This window comes from Gymnoscopelus braueri (genome assembly GCF_963280865.1).
Source record: "Gymnoscopelus braueri genome assembly, chromosome: 16".
Classification (NCBI taxonomy): Eukaryota; Metazoa; Chordata; class Actinopteri; order Myctophiformes; family Myctophidae; genus Gymnoscopelus; species Gymnoscopelus braueri.
Window position 1 is genome coordinate 25836332 of NC_137616.1, and position 19367 is coordinate 25855698.

The 19367-nt window shown below is 42.6% G+C and overlaps 1 protein-coding gene across 1 annotated transcript in view; it reads right to left on the bottom strand.

Annotated features, from left to right (window-relative positions):
- otofa (otoferlin a) overlaps nt 1–19367 on the bottom strand; it is a 99403-nt gene that overhangs the window by 45591 nt on the left and 34445 nt on the right. Inside the window, 4 exon segments of the mRNA XM_080452383.1 lie at nt 15398–15603; nt 18070–18119; nt 18122–18161; nt 18163–18169. Coding sequence (XP_080308509.1) covers nt 15398–15603; nt 18070–18119; nt 18122–18161; nt 18163–18169 — 303 coding nt within the window.

The window sequence follows — 19367 nt, forward strand, 5'->3', positions numbered from 1 at the left end:
CTACACTGTTCGGGTTCTTTTATCTTCTGTTCTCATGGTCTCATGCAATGGTGTCATGCTGACATGTGTCAGGTTCAGATGCTTTTATATCAGGTATTGGATATCTTTGTTACATAACGTGTTGTGATCAACATTGTGCGCTTGTAGATTGGCTATATTTTCACTTTGTTCTTTTTTTATTGTTGTTGTTTCCCCCTTTTTAAGCCATTTTGCAATAGCCACAGCCAAAGGCTATGACTATTTGGGGGTCATACTGTACATTTTTGTCATCCAGCATTTCAAGTGAGTTGATTTACTTCCCTCCCCCCCACTGCCGCCACTCCATGCCGCCAATCACAAAACAATGGTATCTGATATCTTCAGGCTGGCATTATCAGGATCGCATATCAGAACAATGACAAAAGGGCCAGTGATCACCAGCAGGTTGACAAAATGAGGGGCCTTAATAATTTAAAATGAGTGTGACCGTTCAATTTGCCGTGGATATGGATATACAGTATGATAGTGAACTGATGAATGGGACGTTTTCTGTTTGTTTCCTCAAGCGTTGAGAATGAAGCAGTGTATCAGAGTTCAGTTCTGCTTTGATATTCCTGTGCATTATTCTATTCTATTCTAGCCCCTGCCTTTCCCGATATGCAGAAAATTTGATGAAATTAGATGATCTCCTGATGTTGTATAATACATTGCGGAAAAGTTTTTTGCAAGGTTTTAGCCTGATCAGAGCCATTAACTTTCATTATAAAATTGAGTTACATATAAAAAGCATAAAACATACAGTATGTGAAGATATGTAAAAACAAATAAGTGGAGATACTTCTGCGGCCTACTGGCAATGTGCACAGAACATTTGACACTGATCAGTCCAGAGGATTGTGAGATTAGCTATGGACACACAGACTTCTATACATAGACTCCTGCAGTGCCATGCCGTAAAAAGGTTAAAGTCTCAGGAGAGAGCGAGCATGGTAGTCAAGAAACACTCAAGAAATGCTCATCAAGTTAAAGGTCAAAAGCGTTTGCTGTCAATTGCAATCAAAGCCAAACACACTCAATTCTAATGTTCCTTGAACATCACCTGCTCACACAACCGCAAGGCACAGTATGCATCCGTACATACATATTCATGTTTAAACTAAACAAAACAAAACCTCACAGAGAGCAACAGCCCTTCATTTGTTCAAAAATAATAACTAATTAAAAGTAAGCAATATGTTCAAAGAGTAAGTATTAAGTAGTCCAAATCATTCAGCACCAAAAAACTCCTTTTATAACAAGCTACAGTACCAAAAGAAAAATGTGTTTTCATACGTACCACATGAAACTCAGCACTGGTCTCACCCAGATCATAGGGCGGGATTTAGATTGACTATTTGCTCTCAAAATTACTTTGACGTGTTTCTCGATATATCCATATTCTAGTCTGTGGGGTACAGGTATTCCAGACCAAGCAGGGTGAGGCCACAGGAGAGGTGCACAGGTGTACAGGAAATGAGGGATGGAGAGGGAGAGACAGATGCAGGTGGATATGGTTGGAGACAGTTTCGAGAGGAGAGAGAAGGGAGGGGAGGCACTAACCCAAACCCAGTCACACAGGGCATACAGCAAACACAATGCAACACTGTTAAAATGACAGTATGGTACTAGTACACAGTAAAATCTTCAGTGTTGGGTCCATTATTTCACTCACATTGTTAAATCAACCCTGAGGATTTTACTGTGCAACTATTGTAATCTATTATGTAATAATGTAATACCTTTGAGAGCAACTAAAGTCCCCCCCCCCTCCCGTCCAGATCCAGCACCTCTTCATCCTGTCCCTGAGGCTGATGAAGGTGCACATGTCATGAAGAGTTTGCTTATCATGCACAAAATGGTGCATATAATGTGATCATCTACCTGCTCCACAGAGCATACACAGACTTGGAGGGCCACGCAGCACCATGACAGTTATGATCTTCAACTTGATCTATGATCTTCAAGGGACAGACATCACCCCAGCCAAAGCCTGTTCAAACCACTGTCGCACCTTCGACCTGGCAAGCGATACCGGAGTATCATGAGCCATAACAACTGTGGCACTGCAGTTTTTATCTAGCAGTTGTCAAGCTGCTGAACAAAACCTAAGACTGTCGCCTGTGCTTAACTGATTTGCACTTTATTGACTTCTAAGCAACATGATACTGATATGCACTACTGAATGCACTATATTGTGATTTAGGACCTCTTTTAATTACAAGATACTGATTTTAACATGCTGTTTTCTCAGTCTTTTTGTGCTCATCTTGTTTTCCATTCTTTACTGCCAATTCTTTTCTTTTTGCTCACTGAGCTGCAAATGTGGAAGCCTGCATAAACAAGAGTTTCACCTCACCGTTACCTGTAATTGTGTTGCGACAATAAAGTGGATTGATTGATTGATTGAACTTCTCCAGTGCCTTCAACACAATCCTACCTCCCCGGCTAGCTGAAAAGCTAATATCAACACAAGGGATGCCAATGAACTGCACAAAAAGGTGAGGTAGGCTTAACTTGTCAGAGAGTTGAACGATCAGATGCAACCAGCAGGAACGAGAAAGAACATAGCTGTCACTCAGCCAGTGAAGCCTGGGTTTGATCTGCCTATTGACACTGTAGCAGTGCTGTATTATTCCTGTGACATAGGGCATGACAATGGAACTGTATTAAAAGTTAGTTGCATGAGGCCACATAAAAAGTCTTGCACACAAACTCTGACAGTGATTTAGATGAATTGTTTTGTGAGAAAGATCTGTCAACTTTCAGGATGTGTACTGCACCGTAAAACAAACCAGAAAATAGTCCTATCTACACTTATCTTTGCCTCCCTTCCCATTTGTTCTCTTCCTGGTGCTGTGCCAAGTAAACAGTAAGCGGAAAGATCATTTTAAGAGGGCACAAATCATCAGTATCTGCACAGCTAAACTGACAGTTTTACACTCGTTATCCATTTGTGACACTAATTGGAAAGACATGTAGACATAAAATATTGTTTTAATTTTTTTTTATAATTGCGGAGGTTAGTGTTTTATTTTTGTTTATTTCCCCGATCAGCGTATCTTTTATTGAGTAGAAATAATGAACTGTCAGTCACCTTTCAAGCATAAAGGAAAGAGAGTGAGTTGTTGAGATTTCAAATAATGCTGCAATTTACTGACAATGTCAGTTCCCCTTTTCTACTTAATGTTACATTTGTAGGCTATACTTCACAAATATTATACTGTACTGAATCTGTCATATAGAATTAAAAGAACAGCACCACATATCCAGTCTGGTTCGCCTTTTTATTTCAACTGAAATGAACATAGGAAAACACCCACGGCCACTGTCAACTACTACTTAAAAACAATGCTTGAATCAGAAGTGGGTGGGAATCATTCAAGCCTTCTGAGGTGTGCAGATTACTTGTTCACTGCCTGGGGGGCATTCAATACTTGTCCCATGTAGAGTAGAGTGTACGCCCAAACACAAGGAAGTCCCCCCCCCCCCCCTCCCATTGTTGATTTTTTTTTCAACAATGGGATAATATCTTTTTGGGGTAGATCTACTGTAGTTGAGCTGGTCATTTTAAAAGTAGTTCTCAAGTCAAAAAAAGTGTGGGCACCCCTGGCCTATACTGTATAGTAAATGATGGTAGTGTTCATGAATTCGTTTTGTATGCGTAGAGGAAATTATTTGCACTGTGAAATTACCACCTAATCAAAGTATGAGCAAATTTTTTTTAAATGTGTATGTGTGTGTGTGTTCCAAATCATGGCAAAGAGTGAATGAATGGATCAAATTAAGTAAATAAGTAAGCATTGCTCAAATTAAATAGAAGGAATAATTCTCAAAGCTACGTGTTGCATTTTCACAGTCTGAATTCCATCCCCTTCTCGAAAGCGGAGGCTCAGATGCTGCATAAACATTTTCACACTGTATTCATTTTCAAAATGCGCACCAGCGTGTCAGGATGAGGCAGTGTGGGAGTGCATAAACTGCAGTCTCAAGGACATTGACACTGAACTTGGCATATGTACTGTATTTAAGCAATAACTCACGACAGGCCATGGTACTGTATATTGTCATTCTATCACATTTCTGCCATAAGTTCATCAGTCTTATTGTGCAGCTCTGCCTGTCATCATTTGCTGTTTCTGATACTGGCATAGAAATCTCACAAAAACTACACCTTTTCATTGACAACAGTCATCAAAGCATTTGACAGCAGTGTTTGCTTAATCCTCCACCCCCACCCCCACCCCCAAGTTCACCAATCTCAGCTCCTGCAGCTCTTGTCTGCATGTAATACCTTGAAGGTGGACTGTTTCTCTGAGACATTGTGTTCTATCAACTCCTCCACAGTTAATCCTCCAAGGCAGACGCATGGAGGAAAGAAAATACTGATGCAATTTTCAGCAATTTGACATATAATTAAAGACGGGGTATTCTATTTAAAACTTCACCAAAGTTGTGAAGCCCAGTAATCTCCCACTTTATGTGAATACTGTATATTTATTCAGAGATTTTCATCTCAATTACTTGAGCTGTGACGGTTATTGAAAATGACCCTTAGTTATTCACTAGCTTCTACACTGCTTCCACGTTTCTTGAAAGAGAGCTCAATCTTGTCTGCTTTACCCCAAAACTGTAAAAAGGTATAAATTCACATACAAACAGTAACTGTATATCCACAAATGCTACTACATTTAATGAACATAGAGTATCTCAGTCGGACGAGCTCTAGCCTTTGGACCACTAGGTTCTGGGTTCAATCCCAGGCACCACCAACTCAGCCTATGAGTAGCATGGCTTGGGTAATTAAGTGGGAGCTGATGGTAGGTGTTGCACTCCACCTTGGCAACCCATCTCCCAGTGGTCTAGCGCATTGAAAAGGGAACAGACACCCTCATTCTTAGCTGATACCAACAAAAAGCCATTCTGAACTTTTAGATAATAAAGCCACAGATATAAGGAATCTGCTAGTAATAGCTTTCTTTTCAAACACAACGCATTGACGCAAGGAACCAGCATTAATACAAATGAGACTGCACTGACGTCACATAGCAGTGTCTGCTCCATTGCCATTAAAAGCGCTGGAGTGAGCAGTAGTAGTAACCTATATTCCAAACTACTCAGCCTCCTTGAAAGATCCATCATCACCACTAGCCTAGTGGTGCTAGAGTACAAATACCTTTTAACCAGCGTCACATCCCAGCTTAAAGACTTCCACAAAGTAAGGGGACAACATAAGCTGCCAAGCTGGCTGCTAAGAAAAGTAAATTATTGATAAACAAAACAATAACAATAAAGTCAACCAATAAAACGTTTAAAAATGTGTACAACAGTAATGAACAGAAGAACCTTACATACTGTGCCCACCAAATAGGCTAATTGACTGCCATACACAGTAAATTGACAATATTATATTATTAATATAGCTATTAATATTATCATCACCTTGTTTTGTTGCGAGAATCCTAAATAGGGCTATGCACTTATCTCTACCTGCACTGCTTCACACAGATCATCATCTTTAACTGCATTATCATTATCATCCTTTGATTGGTCTTTCAGTTAAATCTACATACATCTACATGTACATGTAAGGAAAAAAATGCCTATCACTATAAATCTCACCTACGTTAAGGGAGGGAGGGAGGGATAAATTGAAAATAAATAGGTAATAACAGGACAGAAATGCATAATTCATTGACATCTGCAAGGCTGAGGGCTCTGTTGAATAGAGCTGAATGGAGAGAATGAGAGAGTCTGGGCTCACATGCTTGGGCTCACATGCTCTCACACACACACACACACACACACACACACACACACACACACACACACACACACACACACACACACACACACACACACACACACACACACACACACACACACACACACACACACACACACACACACACACACACTCTCCCTTTTTCTCTCCCCATCTGGTGGACACACATGCACGCACGCGCGCACACACTTCGGAGAGATTGTGACAGTGGGACAAACTCCAGTACTGCATTCTGTCGGAGAATTCTGTCTGAACGGAGCTCAAGGTGAAAACAAACTTTCTGTTGCGTTGCCTGAACACGTACTGTATGGAGTGTTCTGCAGAATACTCTCCAGCAGCTAAAGATAAGTTCCTCCTTCAGGTTCGATTCTGACTTCACTACAGTAGCTTTGCAAGTCCAGCATTTCTAGGAGACTCAACTGAGTCAGATGGAAAGTACACAGTAATATTCTCTAAAAATTTAACCATTTGCAACACAGAGAGTACAAATGTAACCAAAATGGACTCATCGGTTGCATTTACACACTCTCAGAATTCAATTAAAACTGAAGATTTTACTGTGTACGGAAGACAGAATGTCAGTAATATTTTGTCTTTTGGAAATTATTAAAACAACTGGTGCTTTGTGTACCCATTTTATGTAACCGGTGGATAACTGACTCAGCAGATAGTGCTGTTCTCTTTGCCTGTGGCATGGAAATATTCATTCAATTTACTCATACAGTAAGAGGCATATGAATATTTAACAAAGAAATCCTTTGAGACTATGGCCTCTAGTACAAAAAAACATGAAAGAATGTTTTGGAATCCAAAATGTGTGCATACTGTCTATGCGTGTGTAGCTGGGAGCAGCAGAGTGTTCGATTCAAAATAAACTGGGTCTTCATTAATTGAGGCCATGGCCTTCTTGAAACTTTAATCTCGCTCTGAGACACGCTGAACCCTTAAATGTTTTATTCTGTGGTTGCATCAAAAAGTACATTAAAATAATTAATTAATATCTGTTGAACAGCTACTGTATACAGCCTCGCTCCGACTGTATCAAAGGGGTTTTCAAAGAGAAAGAATCCCTGATGATGTCTAACCCACTCTAATGAGAGGACTGGGTACCTGTACTGTAAATGCTGCAATTAGCATGTGTACTGTACTCTAGGTAGTGCGTACAGTGTCTGAGGAAGAGCCTTTAGCTAGAAACGTCACAGCTTTCTTTGGTGCAATAAAACATCTGTCGCATTGGAGCCTGGAGCCCTCAGTGTGCGAGGGCTCACTACAGCTATTTTCTCTTAGTGCGTACAGCGCTAACAGAGTAAGGACAATAGTATTTACAGTAATAGTGTTTTCATATTCTCTGTTGTTTGTTTTAGTCTACTTAGTAGCCAGATGGGTGGGACTTGTCACACAGGAGAAGACACCGAGCGTCACAGAGTTTAGGAATGTATTTGAAAGTCAATATCCGATACTCTCGTGAATTCAACCAATGAAACACTGCCTGAATTGCCTTGGTACAGCATACTGCACCCATCTGATGCTCTGAGCTGGTTGACAAAAAATGCTATGCATTAGAATTATGAACTCAGGTCTGTGGACAAACACAAACTGTCTGCAGTACAAAGATTAACACCAGGAGGCAGGACCACATACCGTCTGTACCCACGGCATGGCTTGGAACACAAAGTGCTTGCTCAAAGAAAGTGCTCACATTTACATGACACAAAACGATGAGGAAATGCACCGCCGCTTCCAGCTACAGCGTATCACCACACAGGAGCGGAGAAACCGAGAGTAGACCCTTGTTGGAACACAGCAACACCAGGGGAAACAAGGATTGTCAGGATTTCAGTAAGCTGCCAGGTTGACCTACTTGTTCTCTCACCAGAGGCGAATATGAAAACGTATACAGCACTGGATATGTGAATGCTGAAGTGAAATCCCTTTTGAAACGCTGTAGCCCCACTACTTTCTTCCTATTGTGTTTTGATTCTTTTGATGGACTGAGAGAACATTTTTCCATTTTTTGATAAAGAACCTTTATACTGTAGCTGTATTCTGAGTTGTGCCGCAGTCTTATAACTCACAATATTCCACATGTGTCACAAATATTTCAGACAGTATCAATCTATCTTCTGCAAAATGTGGTTTCTCAATAAAATCTGGATTGTCCTGAGCTAATCTCGCAAACCAGTGCTGATCAGCGCCAAGTGTCTTTTTGCACACATACGTTTAATGTTTAATGTTTTTAATGCACATTAACTGAGTCAATGGTGGTGGGATGGGGCTGACACTTATCCCAAACATGGAGTCATACGTCACAGATACATCATAGATGACTGACTTCATAGACTGGCCACCACATGAGTCCAAAATTCACACGTGACGGGAGCCACGTAATGCCGTTACCAGACTGTATTGTTTAAACTAATATCAGTGGCTTCAGGGGCAGTGGCAGCGAACTTTGATAGCCAAAGTAGATATCTTCGCTGTCGTGCAGAAACCTTGTATCTCCATATTTCAACTTTTATGTTTTTTGGTCACTTAATGCCCTACTTCATCATACAAGTGTCAAGCAAAAGTAGTGAAAATAAAGTATTTTCACTATTTCTAAACGGTTTCGTTCCATTTCCTGCAAAAGTATATATTTTTTACATACGAGGTTTCCACCCACGACAGCGACGATAAACTGTATATAGATAGATAGAAACACCTTTATTGATCCCTGTGGGAAAATCCAGGTGTCGTATATATGTTACAGTATGATTGGAGAACCAGTACGATTGAAGAAGGCTCGCTCGTTTTTACCACCCACCCAGCAATTCTGTAGAAGCAACACTAGAGGGAGCCACAAGCCAGGCTTGTGCACAAGCATATATTGCCGCGACCACACACACACGTGCGCGCGTGTGTGACCGGCTTCGAGTGCTATCAATGCATTGAATGGGGAAATAGGCGAGTTTATTAGACCTTTCAATGGGCGAAATAGGCTACTACCTACCCGCGATTTATCAGACCATTCATTCAGGAGCTACTGACCTACTTGGAGGCGGAGCAGTCCGCACAACAATATTTACGATTCTGTGCCTATCGGTACATAACTCAAACGGCGCTGAGTAGGCACAGGCGAACGTCACACCGTTCAGGACGGCAACTCGGTCGCCTTAGCTCCCTCTGTGGTCCTTCACGGGGTGACAGTTCGCCTGTGACTGCGCGCCTCCGTCAGGGTCCAAAACCAAAAGCGAAACCTAAACTGAACTATTAAGTCATGTCAGTTGGTAGGTTAGTATGTCTTGATAACACCCAATGAATGGTCTGATAAAACGTGGGTAGGTAAGTAGGTCGCCTATTTCGCCCATTCAAAGGTCTAATAAACTCGCCTATTTCCCCATTCAATGCAGATAGCATTCGAATCAGGTGGACTGTTAAGATACTTTTATTGTGTTCTGCTGGCTTTTGTTTTAGTTTCTCCCTGACACACACACACACACACACACACACACACACACACACACACACACACACACACACACACACACACACACACACACACACACGGAGGAGGAGAAGGAGAAGGAGGAGGAGCTCCTCCTCCTCGCGAGCCTCGCTAATAAACCCTGTCTCGAAAAGCCCCGCATCGCCCCGAAGCCCCGTGCCTAAAAACGAGCGCTCTGTCTTCAATCGTACTGGTTCTCCAAACGTACTGTGACATATATACAAGGAACATGGGCATGAAAGATGAAAGATCTTGGGACTGCTGCCAATTAAAATGAATCATCATGTGCCTGTGCAGATGAACCTTCTTCACAGCACAGAACAGAGGCTTCACTCAGCTTTGTTGCCATGAGCTTTGAGAGTTGAATGTGATAGCATTCATGCATATTGAAACGGTGAGGATAGACACAATAATACACAGTACATGAATATGCATCAGTTAAATTGTCTGCTAATTCATGTATTGTTTCCATGGGGACAAAGACCTTTTCCCTTTCAAAGGTCTACCGTTGAGAGTATGATCATATGTACTGTACACACAGGCTGATCTGTTCATTTCACTCTGAAAGTGTTAACCCTTTAAGACCAGGAAAGTATCTGTGTCATTTTTTTGATTTCTTTGGGCTTTTCAAATATAGCAGATATACAAGCTCACAGCGCAGCACTCGGTGCTCCGCTATGAGCTTGTAGATATGCTATTTTTGGAAAATCGTGAAAATTTGTGCAAATCTTTGAATAAATATATTTTTTAAGCAAACATTTGTAACTCAAATCTTTGCTTCTGGGGGTCCCTAGAACAAAGTGGGGTCCTGCAGCTTGTTCCAGGGGTCCCTGGACGGTTCCCCGTCTTAATGGGTTAAAAGAGTGTGTGTGTTCCATTGGATGCAGTTCTCACTGGATCTGCTTCACTGGCAGGTCAAATAAAAACACGTAAGAGGGGATTTATTCATTCAGAATAACAAAACCGAGGCCAGAACCCCAGCAGAATGCTTTCAGGGACCCGTTATAAATCATCCTGTACCCCCACTACCCCCGCCCCGCCGGGAGAGGTGCAGTGCAGAGAGATGAGGAGAGACGAGGGTGGAAGGGGACAGGTATCAGGGGGAGGGGGACACAAGGGAGGGCTCTGTCTTGAGAAGCCCTTTGTGTTATGTGGCTTATTATAGTAAATTGATGGATACAGATGAGCACACAAACACATGCACACGCTCGCAGACACACATGCACACGCACGCATACACACACACAAATATGAAGAATTAAGTCATTTGCCTACAGTTACCAAACCCTAACATCGCAGACCCCCACCCCAATCCCAACCCCTTCCTTCCTTTTTATTTTAATTTTAAATCATGTTTAGCTACACAGTTAATTCATTCTCTAACTTGTACTATTATTTCTTATTTGTGTGATCATTTGGTTTTGGTGCTGTTATATGTTACAGTTTGTGTTGAAACTAATTTGTTTTGGTTTCAAAATATTTTCATAACTAATGCAATGTCATATTGTTCATGTATGTGATGCTACATATAATACTGCAACACAACTGACAATAAAAAAAGAGTTAAAATGTTCTTATTGAAATGTATTTTAAAGACCACATTTTTCAACAGAAAAAAACATCTAAGTGAGGTCTAGTCTTGGTACTGTAATATTTAGGTTGAGTGCCTCCCCAGGCATACATCAAATACACAGATACAAACACAAAGACATGCATTAAGCCAGTTATACTTTCAATAGTTGCTCGCGGGTGTCGAGGACAAAAAATTGCAGAGCTACAAGATGAGGGGTCGCAGTGTGACGCGTTGTGAGCTTGTAGATCGGCTATTTTCGGCAACGTCCAGTTGTGCGACACTCACAAGCAGCTGCAGTAAGTACTCTATAAATCAGGCTTTAGTTACACATTCAAACCCGATTGAAAACTGTCCGCTTTACACAAAGTGTACTCTGCCATGGCAGACCTTTATGTCATAACACAGTAGCTGATGTAACAGTAGCAGACAGCTTTGTCTGAATCCGTATGTGCCCAGGGATATGCAGTACTGCACATATTTCAAAACTTGCGATCATTTCAAGAAAGAAGCAGCCATGGCTGGTTTGTGATAACAGAATAAATGAATTGCGTTAATTTGCGCTGAACAAGCACGTGAGCTTTCTAACCTTCGTAAATCTCTGGCAGATAGACACGTCACATGTCCATCTTACTTACTTACTTACTCCTCTTCGTCCCCTATGGGACATAAGGCTTCAATGAGCGCTCTCCATTGCATTCGGTCCCCGGCAGCATGTTGCGCCTCTCCCCATGACAGGTTCATCTGTTCCAGCTCTTGTGTCACAGTTCTGCGCCAGGTGGTTCAATTCAATTCAAACAACTTTATTTTCCTTTCGGAACTTCGTTTGTGCAGTGGTTAAAAGACAAACATACATATAGTCAATACATATATACCTATGTCACTATAAAAGGCACAAAGTTCATTTAATTAAAACTACTACTTAAAAGCATGATAAAACTTAAAAGCATGATAAAAAATTATATATTATATTGCAACCCATGTGTTAGCGTGTACACTACTAGCGTCCATCAGGTGGAATAGTCCAACGTGTTTGAGGGAGGGAGGGAGGGGGGGGGGGCTCCACCAGACCTAGATAGGTTTTGGGCCTCCCAGGTTTTCTTTTGCCTGGTGGTGTCCATTTTAAGGCGACCTTCGTGATGTGGTCCTGCTCCATCCTCAGCACATGTCCCAGCCATCTCAGGCGTCTGTGTGTAATATCCTTGGTGATGCTCCGGCTCCTTGTTTGTTTGTACAGTTCATTATTGGAGATTTTATTAGGCCAAAAGATCTGGCATATTCGTCGGCGGCATCTGTTCCATCTGTTTTGACCACTCGACAGCTCTCGGAACCATACAGCAGAACAGACTTGACATTGCTGTTGTATAGGAGCATCTTGGTTTTAAGACTGTACTGCTTTGATCTCAAGATTGAACGGAGTTGGGAGAAGGCACTCTGAGCCTTTCCCGGCCTTGCCTTAATGTCTTTTGATTCCCCGCTGTCCTTACTGAGGAGGCTGCCCAGATAAGTGAAATCTTCCACAAACGCAAGTGGTTCCTCATCAACCAGGACGGGTCCTGTGGGGATGGAGTTGACACACAACACTTGTGTTTTGGAGGTGTTGATACTGAGTCCGACCTCTCTGGCAAAGTTGTTAAGCCTGTCAGTTTTAGCCTGCATGTTGTTGTGGTTGGTTGATGGGAGAGCAAGATTGTCAGCGAAGTCAAGATCCATCTGCCAGTGCTTTACGAAGGTTGGAAAGCTAACGCACCTCCTGCTCCGTCAGTCAGTAAGTCTGACTCAACCGTCTGTTCGGAAAGTAACACACACATACACTATGATGGAAATGGAAGAGCGCACACACACACTTGCATACACAAAAACATAGGCACACATACCTGTGTGCACACGCAGGCAAGGCTGGCTGGCCGGCCCCCACACACACACACACACACACACACACACACACACACACACACACACACACACACACACACACACACACACACACACACACACACACACACACACACACACACACACACACACACACACACACACACACACACACACACACACACACAGATTCTGATATATCATCTCCCTCTCGAGAAGAAAAAGAGGTATGAAATGTCGCCATGGGTTTTGCCAGATTATCATAACTAATGTTCCCAGCAACACCTAAGAGGGACAGACAATTTTGTTGCTGTGAAAAATGAAATGCCGACACGGGTGCGAGAGCGGAAGGAAGAGAACCAAACATGAATAATTGATTCAGGAGTGAGATGTTGTTGATCCTGTTCAAAGGGATGGTGCATGTAAAACACAGCAAACCACATGACAAGATAGAAGAGGAAAACAGAACTGCAACTGTAAGACATATACACTATAAAATCTGGAGTGTTCATTTAACTCTGACCCAAAATAGTACATTTTTACACCCACAGTCCAAACTGTTCACAACACCAGGGCAGAAGCCCCTTCCACATTTCTCCATGTCCTCCCTAACAAGATAAAGCGGCCGTCCCTTCATGCCTTGTCTACAGCGGAAAAACCAAGCTCGATATAATGGGGTCCACTCTTCAAGCGCACCGGAGGTCACGACACAGCTAAAGATCTGTCTGAAAACCGCTTAACCAAAAGATTAGTCTGAAAAACTATTAAACAGGGCATTAAAGTTTTGTGTGGGGGGGTTGGCAACACCATTAAAAAGTTTCTGTGAGGTTAGTTATCTGCCCATAGCAGATGCGGTGATTAATAGAGGACGAGTGGATCTGTCAGCAGAGGATGGAGCTGCTTTCTGCAGCATCCCCGCTCGCTTTCCCATCAGCATTCTAGACTTGGTTGTTTTCGTCCCAGACCATGAGGCCTGCGTGTCACTTTGAAGCTCTGACAGACATCTCCTATTCCACGGTGATTAGCTGACAGGCTACTGGCGGCAGGGTGAAGTATATCCATGTGAGCAGCTGAGAGAATTGCGTCTGTGGGTTGAAACATTTCACAATACCCAGGATGTGCGTGCGACTTGTGCGTGTGTGCGTGTGCATGTGCGCGCGTGCGTGTGTTTGTGTGAGTGTCTGTGTGTGTCTCAGTATTTGCAGGGGGTGAAGTATATAATATTGAGTATAATTTGTCATATCCAAAGTTGCATTTGAGCTAGATTACACAGTGTGCTGTCAACCTTCATGTCACTCTCGCTGTTAGTACTTTCTGACTCTCACCAGGGAGACGCTACTGTCTTCACTGTCAGTGTTTGTCAGGCCTAGATACTTCATTGCGTAACCCAACCCGTAGGATGGTTTAAAACCTAACCAACTTTTGCCGTCTTCCCCAGGCTTATGAAACTTTCATATCCAAGCCTGTTTAAATGAAGGCTACAGCACAACCCACTGTGTTTTTCTGCATTAAATCTCCAACACACGCATGCCCGCACGCACGCACGCACGCACGCACACACGCACGCACACACACACACGCACACACACACGCACACACACGCATGCACCCACGCACATGGAGGTACGCATGCTTGAATACATACACGCATTATGATGATGGATTTGGGCCTCTGGCTGGGCAGACCAACTGAATGGAAATCAATACCACCCACACATTATTCAGCAGAAAACACAAGAAAGTGACCACAGAGGGGACCTAATGTTAACTTTAAGCACAGAGGACAGCCTCAGTGCCAGGGGAAGTTGTTTTATGCTGTACAACGTATAGAAAAGAGTACAGACATATTGTGTTATGCTCACTTGATCATTATAATCACAAATAAAAACAATGTGCAGTGTAATTTTGTCTGTGTGTCTGTGTGCTTGTCTGTCTGTGTGCAGTTCATCCTGGAAACCGTTGGACAGATCGGCATCACACTTTTCATGCACCCTGCCTGTAGGCCAAGGTCAGGAAGACACTCCACCGCAAATCTTTCAAATCGGCTTCATGGTGGCACTATACCAGGCCACTTTACGTTTTGGCCTATAACTCTTGAACCGTTGGTCAACATTATCAACATTTCTTTCTCCCTGGATTCCATGGATCATAACGCAACTCCTCACATAGGCCAGGCCCATTTCTGCCTAACAATAGATTCAGTTAGTGCACACTTGGTGTTTTATTTTTCTGTTATTTGAACTGACATGGTTGTTTGTGTTCAGAAAGTTAACACAAGAGCCTACAGTATGTAAACCGTTCAAAACCTGTTTATTTTAAATGCTTGATTTGCTTAAAACTTGTCAATCAACTACTGTGATTGTCTCAATGAATGCCGCTTGGTTAGTTTTTATCAAAATTATCCTACAGCATTTTAAAGAGTGAATCGATTTGAAAAATCTCGCTGGAAATAGTCCCTGGAGAAAAGACTGATTTACAAATTAAATTAATGTATTAACAAAACAACGATGTTTAGCCAAAATTGCCAAAATTATTCAGACATGTGGAATGAAAGAGTAAACATCTAACACCAACTAAAACAAATCTGAGATGAAGGCTATTGATTGCAGTATGGTCCTTTTTACAGTAAAGTGATGTGGAAGTTGAACAATCAGGATGAATCACTCACTTCCTGAAGGTGGGTATGGATCCGTGGAGGGACCGTCCAGGGGACATTGCCGACCCGTGGCTCTGTCCCGACAGTAGGCTGTCTGTCTCTGTCTCGAAGGTGAAGGTCCCATCGCGGTCGTCCGGCACGTCCAAGAACTCGCCGTCGCTCCACATCCCCCCCGTGCCGTCCATGGCCTGGTACTTGATCTCTATGGAAACGCTGGTCTGGAGAGAGGATGAGGAGATATTTAGGGCTGCACCTATCGATTATTTTACTAGCGATTAATCTATCGCTGACTTTTTTGATTAACCGAATAATCTAGCGTTTTTCCGATTAACCACTTAAGCCCTATTTTATACTTCGTCGCACAACGGTGTCGTGCAAAAAGAGGGAAAATAGTTGATCTACATGCTGAGCTTGTAGAATGTTTTGAAAATTACATGCCCATGGGATCAATTATTTTACTGTTGATTATTGATCATTTTTTATAATTGATTAAGCTGATTTGTTTGATTAACTGTTGCACCCCTAGAGATATTTATGGTATTGAGATTGAATAACAGTTAAAAGTGATGCTTCTTGACATGCGTCCGCACAGAGTTCAAACCGCTGCAGGCTGAGGTTGAGAGAAACCTGCAATGTGTTTTAAACTCCCGTAAATTGTTCTATCAGCTAATCACATGTTCTTCTTCTGCTACTCTGCTGTAGTTTCCTTTACAACAAAAGAAAAGATTATAAGGCACTTGCAGATTTTTTTAAAGACTTCACCTATAATGACATTCACAAAATAGGCCAGGTTCAAAGTAGTTAAAAGTGTTAAAACAGACATAATGGATTAAACTTTTAGTGAATAAACAATAACTTATTGATAGTTATTAAGTATTGATAATTTAGGACTTGTTAATAACTTGTTATTGACCTTGGGGTATGAGGCATTTGCCTCATGTTGTTTGCTAATGGGGATTATTACCCCCCACCTGCGTTCCTGGCTGGGGGCATCAACACGAGTAACTCCACACTGCCTGTGGCACCGTGACAGAATATTTACAACCCAAATCAAACCAGCAGCCTTGTTGAGCCAACAGAATCACGGAACAGACACTCCTGGGTTAGGTTCACGGCCTGTAGTTACAGGTTTACAGTCGACAGCGATATCCATCAGGTTGTGCCACTCGTGATTGGAAGGGGAATTTAGTTTGGCAGTAACTGCCTTGTTTTCATCCGAGCAGGAAAGATGGGTGACACCACTGTTTGTCTTTGGCGTCTTCTGGGGACTAGTTGTGGGACATATAAAATCCAACCAACAATGAACTGATCTTTATTACGAAGTAAGCAATTTGTTCTTCTGACAATGACAGATGAATGGGGAAATAATATAGCCTGCACAGGAACCTCTTGCCCTTTCTCTCTCTTCTCTCTATTCCCTATCCTACAACCTCCTCAAAATCGGACTGTAGATGGTTAGATGGGTTACTATAGCAACCACACCAGTGAACAGTTGTACGTAGAAGTGGGTTGCTTCCAGCTGGAATTGGGCTTCAGTTGCTCCAGTCCCCAGCCAGAGTAGGGGACATGTATAGAATAATACATTATGTGTGTGTGTGTGTGTGTGTGTGTGTGTGTGTGTGTGTGTGTGTGTGTGTGTGTGTGTATGTGTGAGAGACATGTATAGAATAATACATTATGTGTGTGTGTGTGTGTGTGTGTGTGTGTGTGTGTGTGTGTGTGTGTGTGTGTGTGTGTGTGTGTGTGTGTGTGTGTGTGTGTGTGTGTGTGTGTGTGTGTGTGTGTCTCAAAAATGTATGAGCTCAGAACCTGTGTGTGAAGACCTTCTCATCATTAGTGTGTGTGTGTGTGTGTGTGTGTGTGTGTGTGTGTGTGTGTGTGTGTGTGTGTGTGTGTGTGTGTGTGTGTGTGTGTGTGTGTGTGTCTGTGTGTGTGTGTGTGTGTGTGTGTGTGTGTGTGTGTGTGTGTGTGTGTGTGTGTGTGTGTGTGTATTTGCCTCAGGGTCCTCTGCACTGTGTAGTGTGTATGATTGTCTGAGGAGCATCAAGTCAGCAGTTCCCAGCATCATTCCACACCCCTTGGCACATATAACTCCATACAGATGACACTTTCTCTCTCTCATTGGTAGCTGCATTTCGTTTCTGTCTGGTGGAAACCTTGTATGTCCAAAACCGTTCATTTTTTTTTATTATTATAGCCGATCTACAAGCTCACAACACGGCACATCGCGGCACTCTTGTATGACAAAGTAGGGCGTTAATTTACGGAAAAACATAAAAGTTTAAATATGGAGATACAAGGTTTCTGCCCGACAGCACAAATTTCCAACCGCCTTTATTGGCACTCGGTCTAGTGCATCGTTTTGTCATGCAGACACCTCTATTTAGAATTTAATTGTGTGCATGATATGTGTGCGGTGCCATTTGTCCTCATCGTATTGTCTTTATTTCTCCGGGGATGGTCTTTTGCTGAGCATGCATGATTCCGACCTGTTCCAGCTCCAAACAGCTAACACGTTGAAACCCCTGGGGAGCTGCCCTGTACAGCCGCAAGATGGACAGACGGACAGACATCCGTCTGAGTCGGGGTGCTCAAACCCATAACCTGATGCTTACAGATTACAGGCTGCCATGGACTGCCATGGCATAAAGCCACACGCCACACCACCGGGTGAAAGCACTCACCTTTATGGAGGTGTTGTTGTCGTCGATGAGCGTGTCCGTAAGCTCAATTGACCCTCCTCAGCCACCTTCTGTAGAACCATCCGGAAGGTCCCCCACGAGTCTGAAGACAGAAGATAAACGACATGGCAGAGTGAGAGAACAACAGGGATCAATGGGATCAATGATTGTGTTTTTATTGTTGTTGTTTTTTCGCTTCTGTCCTCCCCGCTGTCTCCATCCCCCTTTTCTCTCTTTAGTTTCCCTTTGTTCTTTTTGTCATTTTACTAAAGCTGTTTATTCCTTTGTCATAACCAAGAAATATTAGCCTCGCGTGGCCAGACAATATCACACGACACACTGCGTGGATATTAGTCTGGTCCCTATCAACGATAGATTTTTTTCCAAGGGGCGGTTACAAAAAGATCCAAACGGACTCTATTGGTTAGACCTAAACCAATCAGAGCAGTGCTTCCTTGTTCACGAACTAATCAGAGCAGTGCTTCCTTGTACGTCATTGCTCCAAATAAGGTGATAAGCCCGCCCACATTTGGATACTGGGCCCTGGTTGGCTCCACACCACTGCGGAGGGAGAGAAATTGAATCTCTATGGAGGGGGGGCCAGACCTAATCTGCCGAGGGCTAAAGTGCGATGCGATTTTGCAAAGGCAGATTCGGCTGGAACCAGGCTAAAGAAATATATCTGACAAACTTTAGTAGCAAGCCCAGCCAGGTCTCACTTTTCACTCATCAATTCTTGTTTTTATGCCCTGTGTTGTAAGTGAGTGTATTTCACTGATGGGAGTCTCCCTTCTCACTTGGCCTTTACACTTTGTCCTTTTCCTCCATAAGTCTCTCTGTTTATGTTGTTGGTATGTATGACCCAATGGGGAAAACAGTGATACCCAGCTGTTTAGCAGAACATAAACCCTCTTTACTCAGTAAACGAATGCTTAGTTGACCGTGGTCGGGTCTGTACTTGGTCCTCTTTTACTACACCAAATCTCTTAGTTGTAAATAGACAATTTTCACAGAATGTTCCCCCCAGAATAGGGATGCTATGGTTCAAGTGGTTAATGCCTGAATTGTCCCGAGGGTTTACAAAAACACCCAGCCAATTACACAACTCATTCATCACATTCTAGCAAAGTAAAGTAATTTCCTACAAGTTCTCATTAGCTCTTATCTCGGCCCTGAGGGGAAAAAAAACTCTACCAAATGGATAATAAAACATCACACCTAGTGCACTGACTTAAAGGGATCTTTTTTTCCAGTGCTTTCCAAAAACAAAGGAGGTCCAGATAATTAATTTGTCTTGGAAG